The 12,108-nt window shown below is 35.7% G+C and overlaps 1 protein-coding gene across 2 annotated transcripts in view; it reads left to right on the top strand.

Moving 5' to 3' along the window:
- Positions 1-1,749: 1,749 nt before the first annotated feature.
- LOC146004775 (uncharacterized) overlaps positions 1,750-12,108 on the top strand; it is a 91,588-nt gene continuing 81,229 nt past the window's right edge. For both annotated transcript variants that reach the window (XM_083143791.1, XM_083143790.1), the window contains exons 1-2: positions 1,750-2,283; positions 11,102-11,263. In XM_083143791.1, coding sequence (XP_082999917.1) covers positions 2,155-2,283; positions 11,102-11,263 — 291 coding nt within the window. In that variant the 5' untranslated portion in view covers positions 1,750-2,154. The remainder of the gene's footprint in view (positions 2,284-11,101; positions 11,264-12,108) is intronic.

Below are 12,108 nucleotides of genomic sequence, written 5' to 3' on the forward strand. Positions count from 1 at the left end.
TGTTAGTGCTACGCTGAAGTTGAAGAGTGCCAGGAGTATTTTGCAGAAGAACCAATCTTCTTGAGAACAACTTTATTCTTCACTAACCGTTAATAAAGCTCCCCGAGAAAGTTGCATCATAGCCTATATCAATATCTAACACAAAACGAGGGATTTGTCTTTTGAATTTCTGTCAAGACACAGGAATTCATTCTTTTTAAGAATGTCTCTCAAATTTAGACTTGGTTTTCAAGCTAACTCCTTGACTTTTATAAAACGGGATAAATAATGTGTTTGTATAATATCGGCGGGACAACTGGGGCACGCCTATGAAACGGGACTGTCCCGGTCAAAACGAGACGAATGGTCACCCTATCTTAAAGAAATTATTTTATTTCGAGCAAAAGTGAGACAAAAATTATGTGAATCACGTTATTCACTTCATTTTCATTTCTCGTGCGGCGAGGGCGAGTAAAGATTGTTGCGCCGGTGCATCGAATTCGCCGCCACCAGTTTGTACTTCAGTTATGAGTTATCGTCATTTTTAATTTTTGCTCAGTGCTGCTGAAGGCCTTTATCATTTGGAATTCCAGTGCAAATTGCTTGGTTAGGAGAATGCAGTTTCCCGCAGACGGGGAAGGGGTATTTTGCCAGATTTTACAACTATGCCAGAGTGCCAACAATTTTCAAGTCATTCTTGTTTGAGACAGTAGTGTGTGCGAATGCGTAGAATCGGAATTATATGAAGAAATTAAATATCTAGGGAACGAAGGAAATTTCGTAAATTTGAATCAGGATTTTGAAAGGCTAGAAGAAAAGTAAAAAAAGAGACATGTTTTAAAAAGTCAGAAGGGTGTCTTCGAAACGTTTCAGATTTCGCCACGACCGATAAATGAAAATAATGGCGATACACTTCAAACCATGGGGTTTAGTGTTAGTGATATGGTCAAAGTCTTACTTTCAAGTAAATCTCAAGAATTTATTGGTATGTTTTTTATTGTGATTTAATGATACACGATGCAGAAAACACACACTGTACTCGTTATTTCAAAAGTGGTAATGGAAAATGAAATATTTTTTTAAAAATTTTTTTTTGAGAACTGAATTTGAAAATTCAGGCGCCAGTTGAAAATGCCTACATTTTACTTTCCCAATTTCGACTTCAAATAAACACTCAGAGAATCTGTTGACAATTACATAGGAAAGGCAGCCTTACTTTCATGTAAAAGATTCGGAAGAACTTTGCGGTGGCGGAAACGCATCATATCCATCCCATCCCATCCCTCCCCCCCCCCCCCCACCAGACACTAAGAACGGTGCTGGAACCGAACCAGCGAAAATAAAGCCCTTGCCATTGGTAACAGCCTTGCTGGGATACAAGAGATCTGACCAATAAGGACGTTTGGAACCCACGTGACTGTCACCGAAAGAGCTCTACCCCAATTTGTGCTGGAAACAGCAAAAGTAGACCGCCGCGGCATCTGTTGACCACCTACGGAACTGCAATTTCCAAGTGCAGCGAGCTTTAAATATAGCTTCCCCTTCTATAACCTTACTATTCTATGCTAAGACAGTCCTATTCTCAAACTTTATGTTCAACGTTAATATTATTTATATTAATGTTGCTTTAACTTATGCATGTTTGTTTTTATATATATTGTTATATTGCTTTTATCGTGCTGTATAAAATACTTTGTATGTAAAGAGGATAAAGAAGAAGACAAATTGTTGTTACCATAGTAACGGAAATCAACAAGTACAAGAAATGGAGATGGAAGTGTTCAGATTTGCTGCGCCTGTGTTGTATTTGTTTAAATATAACGATTATCGTTAATTACAGCAATCTTATTTGCATTGTTTAAGCGGCAGTTATCAAATCGACACGAAAATGTGCAACACACCAAGAAAGAATACTGTGACGGTATTTCGTCTGTTGTGCTTGTTTGAAAACAATCAGTTTGGCGTATGTCTACGAGTTTGACAGATGGTTCACTTTTTAAGTGGTTCGGAACCCACTTTAAACTGTAGGTCCATTCCCAATTAGCCTTACTGTGCATAAAGTGGTTTTAAAACACCAACTCAGTCTTGACTTTTTAAGGAAATTGTATCTAACAGAAAATTATAGTAAATGAGTAATGTAAAATACCGAAGTTAATGCTGAATTAGTTGTATGAAATGATGGCATATTCGAAATGCTTTTTCTGTTCGGAACAAACTACATCAAACGATAGTATAAGTATTATGAAGGCAGAAGAAAATGGAATGGATATTCTAAGGAAAATTAAGAATTGCCTTGGTGTATGGGTAAGCATTAATCTATGTGAAATGAACCAATATTTAGGTAACACTTTACTATACCTGAGACAGATTTCTTCAAATTTACAGGAGAAAGTACTTACGCATATCATTTTCTGTAGCGTTATTGATGTTCGGGAATGTAATTTTGATTCATTTTAATGCGAATGCATGTGGTTTTGTATGAAATCTATTTCCGACGTGCTATTGCTGCTGCCGCCATTTGCTTCCTGCATGAGAGCACAATACGCTCTCGTATTGTCCGTATATGCTAAATTGAACGAAAGGCGTGCTAATGGAACCAAACCTAACAGGCCTAACCTAACCTAGTAGGTATACCTCATCCCCGTGATGGTTTGTGGGGCTATCGTGAATTTTTGGGCTAACGTCAATGGTTTTTATGGCTCAAGGAACGATCAACGGTAAGCTATCGCCATGTTGTGTGTGGAAATAAACAAGAACAGTAAGTACTCGTAAATGTAAGAAATATACATTACTTTCCTAACAAAATCAATTATTTCACCTAAATAAGTGTTCCGGAATGCAGAATAGTACGTTAGCAATGTAAAAAAGTGCGAAAGAAATTATTCCCAGGTGTCTCAGGTGTAGTAAAGTAGTACCAATGCGGGTATATCCTGACCAATTTCGACACTTGTATAATTCCAGTGTAAATATTAAAGACTACTACCCGTGACAAGAATATTGAGCCCTCGGTTTACGCGCTTGAAAAATTGTACTCCGTAGGAGAAAAAAGTCAAATATACCGCACATTATCCTCACATTACTTATTAGATATACCGGAAACACATATAACTCGTTTATTTTCAAGTAAATTTCATTTGTACTTACCTCATATGCATAGCGGAACATTTTTCAACTTGGGATTACTTTTTTTTTCAATGAAAAAAAACGTAATTTTTAACATTACACGTATTTATTGGTCGTTGCTAAGTGGCGGGCAAATCTTGACTCATGTTATCTATTGTCAGCTGATATGCAGTGTTTCCAAACTTGTGAACCGATAAATGCTGCACAAGCTATTCACAAAAGGTTTTTAAGCGGAAATTGATCCACAAACCATTCACGGAAGGTTAGGTTAGGTTCAGTTAGTTTAGGCAAACAGAAAATTAAATTGAAAAAAAAACCGCTCACACGTCATCTTGTAAAACTACATGATTGCTACACTGACAGGGGGTTTCATAATCAAACGCACGGAACATCTGATTCACGTAGTCAACGGTAATGGTGGCACGAGCTATCGTGCAACGGAGATACATGAATGTCGAAAAATATCTTACTTACAGGCCAAATAAGTTGCACGATTTGAAAAAACACTTTTCCCAACTTCAGAAAGTCCAGAGGAACTAAATTCCGTAAGTACTTCCTCGTCTTTTCTCCTGTAAATTTCAAGAAATGTGTTTCTGCTATATCTAATTGTTACCCCTTGTTTATGGGTAAGCATAAATCGGCCCCAGTTCCTTTTTGTTTTAATGCGATTTCATCATGCTACGAATGCAATTTTTATTACATGGTTCGATTTCGATGTACGTCTATGAACACAGAACTGCGGAGTTTTAGAAATTACTTAAGGTTTTGTTCAATATATGCTTTCGTGGTTAGGTTAGGCAGGTTGGGTTTGGTTCCCTTAGCATTAAAATAAAGGGTACATTTTTGTATCCGCAAAACGTATTTCTTCAATTTTGCAGGAGAAAGTACTTAGCGAAATGAGTTTATTTATAGTGTACAAAGGTCTTGGAAGTGTTTCTTCCCTTGCTTAAAGTTTTTTGCTGGTAAATCATGTAATTTTCGACATTAATTTCACTCCGATGCACGAAATCTGTTCCCTTGATGTCCATCTACTACGTGAACCAAATTTTTGCGTTTCATGACATAATAACCGGTCATTGTTTCAAACCACGTGGTTTTGTAAATGTAACAGTTGTAGAACGTAAATAAATGTACGTTACTGTGCATCATTTCTGATTATGAACTTATAACAAGATGACGTGCACAGGATGCATCGTGAAATTGCACGGCGTTGAAGATCCAGTAGAATTTGTAATTCAGCATGGAATTGTCAAGCAATTGGAATGTCCAAAATGTGGAAAAACTCAGAATATATGTTATGTTGAAATGAATTATCTTCAATTTTTATAATGTTAAATAACAATTTTAACTATGTTTGCCTTACCTAACCTAACCTTGCCATGCATGGTTCGTGGGGTTTTCGAACCAGAAAAAAATATTTTTCTAATTTTAAAAAACAATTTTAACTATGTTTGCCTTACCTAACCTAACCTTGCCATGCATGGTTCGTGGGGCTATTTATGAGTGGTTCATGGGGATATTTGTGCATGGTTTGTGGGGTTTTCGAACCTGAAAAAAAATATTTTTCTAATTTTAAAAAACAATTTTAGCTATGTTTGCCTTACCTTACCTAACCTTGCCATGCATGGTTCGTGGGGCTATTTATGAATGGTTCGTTGGGCTATCTGTGCATGATTCGTGGGGTTTTCGAACCCGAAGAAAAAATATTTTTCTAATTTTAACTATGTTTGTCTTGCCTAACCTAACCTAACCTTGCCGTGCATGGTTCGTGGGGTTTTCGAACCTGGAAAAAAAATACAATCTTAGTAACAGAAAAGTAGGTAGTTTTCTATGAAGAAGGTTGCAACACTGCATAACCACTGATCACGGACAACGCTAGACAAGATTTCTCCGCCATATCGCGTGTAACGCAAGCGAAAGCAAACAAACAAAAATTACTGGATATGTCCAAATTTGAGATTATTTGCGTGGAAAAAACTAAATGGCACCTTCAACAATCGTTAGGAATGAAGAAAACGTAAGTTCCAATGTGAAAAATAAGAAAATAAGGGAATTTGAGATGTTTGGCGGTTACTGAAATTTTACCACGATCTTTTCGCTCCTTCCCTCCTCTATTCTTCCAATCAATGACCTCCAAGTGACAAATTAACAGTGTCACAATGCTGTAGACAGCGTAACGAATATCGATCTTCAATTGTTCACATCATCAAATATGGTTACCATAATAGTGCATCGACAATCATGCCGTTAATAATTGCACATAATTTCTCAATTTCTATACACCAGCGCCAAATTTCAACTTGAGATTCATCATTAGGAGGCCGAAGTTAGTGAGTATCTCGAATTTGAAAGTAATCGAATGAACTCCCCATATTGTTAAATCATACCATTTCTCCTTGCACAAAGACTAATTATCATAGAATTTTGGAAATCATTGTCACACGAAATTCGAACCCTCCATAAAGTAATGACCACTGTTTGGACTCCAAAAACCGTTACCTATGTTGAAAAAAACTACTTCAAAATTACCAAGATCGTTAATGTGGTGCAATTATTTACAGTGAGGATGAGGATATAGAGGGAGAAGAGGTTGTGGAATGTGGCTTCGAAGGTAAGTTTGGCAACGGTGCGATTCCCAGAGTGTTGTGCCGAAAGTTATACCAGTTGCATGGAGCCTTCATTTGTATGTGAGAAAATGGCATGTCGCATAGTGTCGATTGTATGTTTGTTGAACGAATCATTGATGGTAAGGATAGGTTACGTTAATTTTCAGTAACGGAAATATCTCCAATTTGTTTTAAATTCGGTATACTTACTACTTTTGGTATCGTAACCATGAATGTGGAATTGAAATTTGGGTGTGCATTGTATGTTTGTTCAACGAATCATTGACAGTAAGGATAGGTTACGTTAATTTTCAATAATGGAAATATCTCCAATTTGTTTCAAATTCTGGTCTTGTAATCATTAATGTGCAGTTGCAATTTGGCGCTCATTTGGGGGCAGGTGACTCCGGCCAATTTGTAACATGGCCTTAAAAAGGGACACTATAGTGAAAGTCGGGTAGCCATAGTGGAGGCAGTGCCACGGTAGCGGTAGGGGGTGGTAGGTCAATTACCCCAGGGGCGGAGCCCAGAATAGGTAGGACATTTGGACTCAAAAATTTAAAACTGCAATATCTTAACTTTGAACGGCTATACATTCGTAAATACTTTTTTCCGTGCTCCAGATTATTATTCAGGGGTGTATATATCGTTTTTTAGTTATTTGAAACAGAAAATTCTCCGATAAATAATGAGCAATTGTGTCTATCGCAGACCATTTAATTTCGGTTATTTTGCAATTTGCACGTGTGAGCGCCAAATTGTAACTGCAGATTCGTGATTAGGAGGTCAAAATTAGTGAGTATGTCGAATTTGAAACAAATTGGAGAATCTCCCGGTATTGTAAAATTGCTCCGGAGAATTCATAAAACAATCGGAACTGCTACCGTTGGAAAAATATCTAACTGAAATTTATTTTTGTTATTATTTACAATAAAAGTAATATATTTTCTGTTTTTGTAACTTGAAATGAACGATGTCAACCTCTAGGAGCTGGTCAACGGATCAGTTCGAACGCCCGCCCTTCCCGATGCTCATTTGCATTAAATAGCCTACATTTCAGCTACGCAAGAAAAAAAGAAAAAACGCTGGTTTATACCATCATGCAAAAAGACACTGACATTTATCTCCAGGTAAACTTATTGCACTGCATTAATACCAGCACTACTAATGACTTAAAATTAGGAATGATTGCAACTAAGAAAAATCTTTCAACAGAATAATATTAAATGATCTTGAATAAGCTGTCGATGAAAGTAAACACCATGTCAAATTTCTCTTGCAAAACTTAACTCACTGCTTTTGCTCCTCTTTGTGCAAAATATGGAGCTACCGTGAATGCATCTGCACATGTTAGATTGCAGGAAATTGGCTTTCGTACATCTCTCACATGTCATAATCGAAACTTTAATTTTGAAAACCACAGAGAATCCTCTTCAATATTCAGCATTACAGACACGATGAACAACAAACGCCTTCGTACATGGACTTCTAGAGCGCTAAGCAGACGACCGAGTTCACTGCCTAACGAGAACGTCATAACTGGAATATCCAATCAGAGGCCGTTCAGTTTTTGTGGCGTATAGCATCAATTTGGCACAACTTCTAAGGCCAATTTTTTGCAAACTATTTTGAATTAACACAAGCTATTTTGCACAATGTTAATATATAATGAATGGCATGCAGTGATACAGTTAAAATCATATTTTAGGTTAGAGTGGAAATGTCCATTAGGAGTCATGTGCCTCTTTGCCTTAAAAGAAAACTAAATAACATGTGCAAATAAATGCATGGCATGTTAACTGGAAAGGGAAGGCAAGCAATTTGCACTTCTAAATTGAGGTAATGCTTTATTTTCAATTATTTAAAAATTGAATAGCATTTCTTTTACTTTCCAACACAAAGAGCACAATGAACCAAACACATTTTTCTGTCCACGTTTTCCAGCAGGCAGTGGCAAGCGCCATCATGCCCCCACTAGTGCGCCTATGGTCAGATGTAAATTTGGAACTTAATGTAAATTAAATTTATTTTTATGTTTAATTTCTTATACTTTCTTTGCTTAGACTGAAAAATTGGAAAAAAATAGATATGTCAGGGAACCAACTAGATAAAAAGAGAAAGACAATTTTTACAAAATCTATATCTTTCCAAACTGACAAGATGTTAACACTTTTCTGTTTTTATGTATTTTGCTTGTTCGGGATCCCATTTGTCCTTAGTGCCCAGGTAACCACCCCATGCGAACCCCTTCCCCCCTTTTACAACTCTCTTTCTAATGTATAATTTCTTTTACTAAGGTGAGAATTCTTAGAGCCACAAAAATGGTCACATACATCAACTATAGACGTGAATGAATCACTTAGGTTCTTCATGAAATATTTATATCGAATACTTAGTCAGTAAATTTTATATTCATACTCTATGAGTATCTGTTTGAAGAAATTGTACCTACATATAGCGTCACTGCTTTTCTACTCGCCACTTTTGGTTTCTTTCTGTCTGGTTTCATTTTCTCTACCTTCTTCAGACAGTTTTGCAGTAAAGTTTCAGACATTGTTACACTAAGCAGAATGACAACACACGAACTGAGACGCTACACTGAGGCATTTGACTGTTCTCTTCTCTACCACTCCAAAATCATACATCTCGCCCAAGTTACAGAAAAATAGTGTTCCTAACCATGGTAACAGAATTTACTGCAAGGAGTATCTTTCAATTTCTTCCCTTACTTTTATCGTACATGTTTCACATGAAAGAATCAAAAGGAAAATGCAACAAATGTAAATTTCATTGACTCAGGGGTTGAATTTACAGATCTGTAACATATTTAAGAAATATTTATTTAGGTATTCGAACGCTGAACTGTCAACATTGTTTGCGGTATGTCTTCCCTGTAAAGAGGGAAAGAGGTCAGTTTGACATTTTCCAGATGGCAATGTCCCTTCCCTGGAACTGACCGAAGCCTTGTCAAGGGAGCTGCTGTTTGCAGGAAATGACCATGCTGCACATTCCACCCTTCTTCCTTGACACTTTGGTTTTAGTTGATCGAAAGGTGCATTGGACTATGCATCTTGTAGATCAGCAAATGGTTACTTTCTGTTAATGTTGAGGTATTGTCATGCCATTGTCGATATAAAGATCCATATATACCCCCCCCCTCCCCCACAGGAGGGGTGTTCCACTTTTCTGCTTGGGTGGGAGGTGTTAGGGGTGTGCAGATAAATCATTGCTGCCAATACCGACTATAATTCCAGTGTAAATATTAAAGACTAGTTACTGATTCATACTAACTTCTCACATCACCAAGCACATACATATATTTTTTTGGGGGGGAGGGTCCGAACTAAGTTACTCAGAAATAATAATTATACAAATGTTTGTAATTAATACGTTAATATATCGGTCTATTCATGATAAGATGTAAGTTAATTTAATTATTATATAAATAGCTTTAAAATCCTGTAAAATTAGAGATATAAAACACAAGTATTCATCATTTAGTTTATGTGTAGACTCCTAAAATTTATATGAAAACAACTGCCCTGGCAAGAAAATTAATGTCACAAAATAAAAAAATTAAAAAAAAATGAATATTTATTGAACAACAGAAAATGATGTTATGTCTAGTTGATGAAATGTAATGTTTCTAATTAGTATTTTGTGTATATTATTATAAGTAGTAATGTGCATAAATCTTCTTTGGTACTGTCATTCAAGCCTATGGTCCCAATCTAATCTGGGCGAAAATAAATAATCCTCGCTTGGCCAATGCCAGCAGTCAAGCATCTTAAATACAGAATAGAATAGCACAAGAGGAAATTGCTGAATCCATTTGCCACTTGAATGTAGATAAAATAAAGCTAATTTCACAGCGACCTTTATCCCTCTGTCGCAAGAGGTCTGCAATCACATGGCCCGGAATTAGTGCTGCTTTAAAAAAAAATTACCTATCTTACCCCACCTCCCCCCAAAGTTTTGAGCACTACTTGGCAATGAATTATTTGCACAGTGTCAACCAGGCAATTAGTTCATGCTCTTCTTTCACTTTTCTATCTACTTCCCAGGAGCATGGATGTGTTTCAAGCATTTATCGTAAAATCTGTGGAATTTCTTGCGCTGGCCCGCAACGTGTCATAGGGAAGGGTAAATGGATCTTTGGAAAAAACAAATGCTGAGGCGAGTTGTTGCTGTTGACTTTCTCTTCTAGCCACTCAAAATCATTGATATCAGTGGAATCAACACCTTTCAACATACCATTCTCAAGGTTAAAGGTACACAAAAACTATCCAAAAGTAAGAGTTCTGGAATTGTTTAATAAGTTATTCCTTCATGATTGGGAAAAGAGAGACGCGGTAGTATATAAATACGGAGAAACTAGTACTCACTTTTATCCGCGAAGCTGTTTTTTCTTCTTTTTCGATTAATTTCAGTGGCCACTGCCACCATCCTCGTTGGAACTTGCTGTTCCAATTTGGACATACTTTTTCAATTCATATAATGTTATTATGTGCAAAATTCTCTAAAGTTTTATATTTTATTGGATTTGACTCTATTTATAATATGTTGTTTCACTGTCATACATTTCAACATTATCTTTGTGTGTATTATGTTCAACATAAATGGAACTTTGTTTCTGTGATGGTCAAATGAATAAATGAAATGAAATAAAAAATTCAATGAATAACCACTAATACTGATACTGCTGGTACCGGCCCATACATTGGTATCTGTGTATCAGCTCAGCCCTAGTTTTTACATACTTGAAAAATAAAAACACAATTTTTAGTACATTGGCATTATAGGCAGGGAGGCTGTCATGCCTCTTTCTTCATAACATGATTAAGTCTTGTTTTCTTCATATTAGAAAAATAATAAAGATGCTGATGAAGGTTATTTTTATTTATGTAAATGATACTTTACATGTAATGTTTCAACCATGAATTTTAATGCTAACAGCCCTGCCTAACCCAACAATGAAAACATTAAGGTTTAATACCCTTTCATACATATGTCACATGACATTTTAGCAGCACCCCATATTGGAACTTCTTGTATTTTTAAACTTCATGTTGTGCAGAAAAAAGTGCTTGTCACCCGAATGAAAATCTATGCACATAGAAATAACTTGATGTATGCCAGTTGCCAACAACTAAAGAATTCACACGTTCACGTAACGTGCAACACCAGGTCAAAGATTATGTGCATGCACAGTTTAAAACATGGTGAAAATAGCTCGAAAACTAGCTTCATCACTTTACCATCTGGTAAAGCTAGTCATTCTGTGTGTGCCTATGTGTATATAGCACAATTAATTATCCTAACTGTGGGTCTAGATGTCAGAGCCACATGGACATAGTTTTAATTCACTTATCATTTTTTTTTCTTTCTTTCAGGCAACAACACAACTTGATTCAACAGATGTTATATGCATGCAATGTGAGCATGAGATTCATGGCTTTGATGATTTCCTTCAAAAATGTATTAATGCTGATATGATGTTGAAAGATACTGCCTCCATAAAGAGGGTAAAATTCAATCAACGAGAGGCAGAACAGGTAAATAATGCTAGTTTACAAAAATTTAAATTAGATCAAGTATGTGAGAATGTTGTGAGTTTTTGGAAAAAAGGGACAAAATTTTTACACTTTATCTGCACATGGATGGACAGAATTTTTAGGTAGCCCCAAAGATTATCACCAAGATGTGTGATTCACAGTGCTGTCATTCAATAATGTTGTCTGAGCAACCAATGGGCCAAATTGCGCCAAATTTTTGGAAAATGTTCAAAAGTTTTTATTTTCCAGGCTCATATGGAAAATATTTTCAGAAATGTACATAAATAATAAAAAATATTTAAATAAAATTGTTACAGAATATACTTTTGCTTTAAATTAATTTTGTACAAAAATGAGTAACACAAGTGAAAACAATATTCAGCCATTAAGAACATGTTAAATAGATATATATGTTAGGATTGGTTGAAAAATTTTAAATGCACAGTCAGCATCTAGCATTGAGGCAAATACGACTGTTCTTTTACATTTAACTTATGATTTAACATTCCAGACAGTAATGTAAAGCTAAAAATTGGTGGAGACTTGGTAGTTTACATGTTCCTGAATAACATAGCAAGGATTCCCAAAAATCCCATGTTAAGTATGGCAGATTCAAAATAGTGACCAGCCAACTAAGCTTGCTGTTTTATATATAAGGGTATATTATGTACATTATCATTACACTTAAGGCAATGAAAAGATAAATATTCAGATAATATACATTGAAGTGGCATATTTTAAAGTAAAATATATTTTTCATTGTGTTTTTTGTATAGTAATGAAAACATATTTTTAATTTTCATAAAACCATTAGTTGTGTGTTGAATAAAAAATATTGAATGGGG

The sequence above is a fragment of the Lepisma saccharinum genome, chromosome 22 (assembly GCF_977018435.1).
Source record: "Lepisma saccharinum chromosome 22, izLepSacc3.1, whole genome shotgun sequence".
NCBI classification, from domain to species: domain Eukaryota; kingdom Metazoa; phylum Arthropoda; class Insecta; order Zygentoma; family Lepismatidae; genus Lepisma; species Lepisma saccharinum.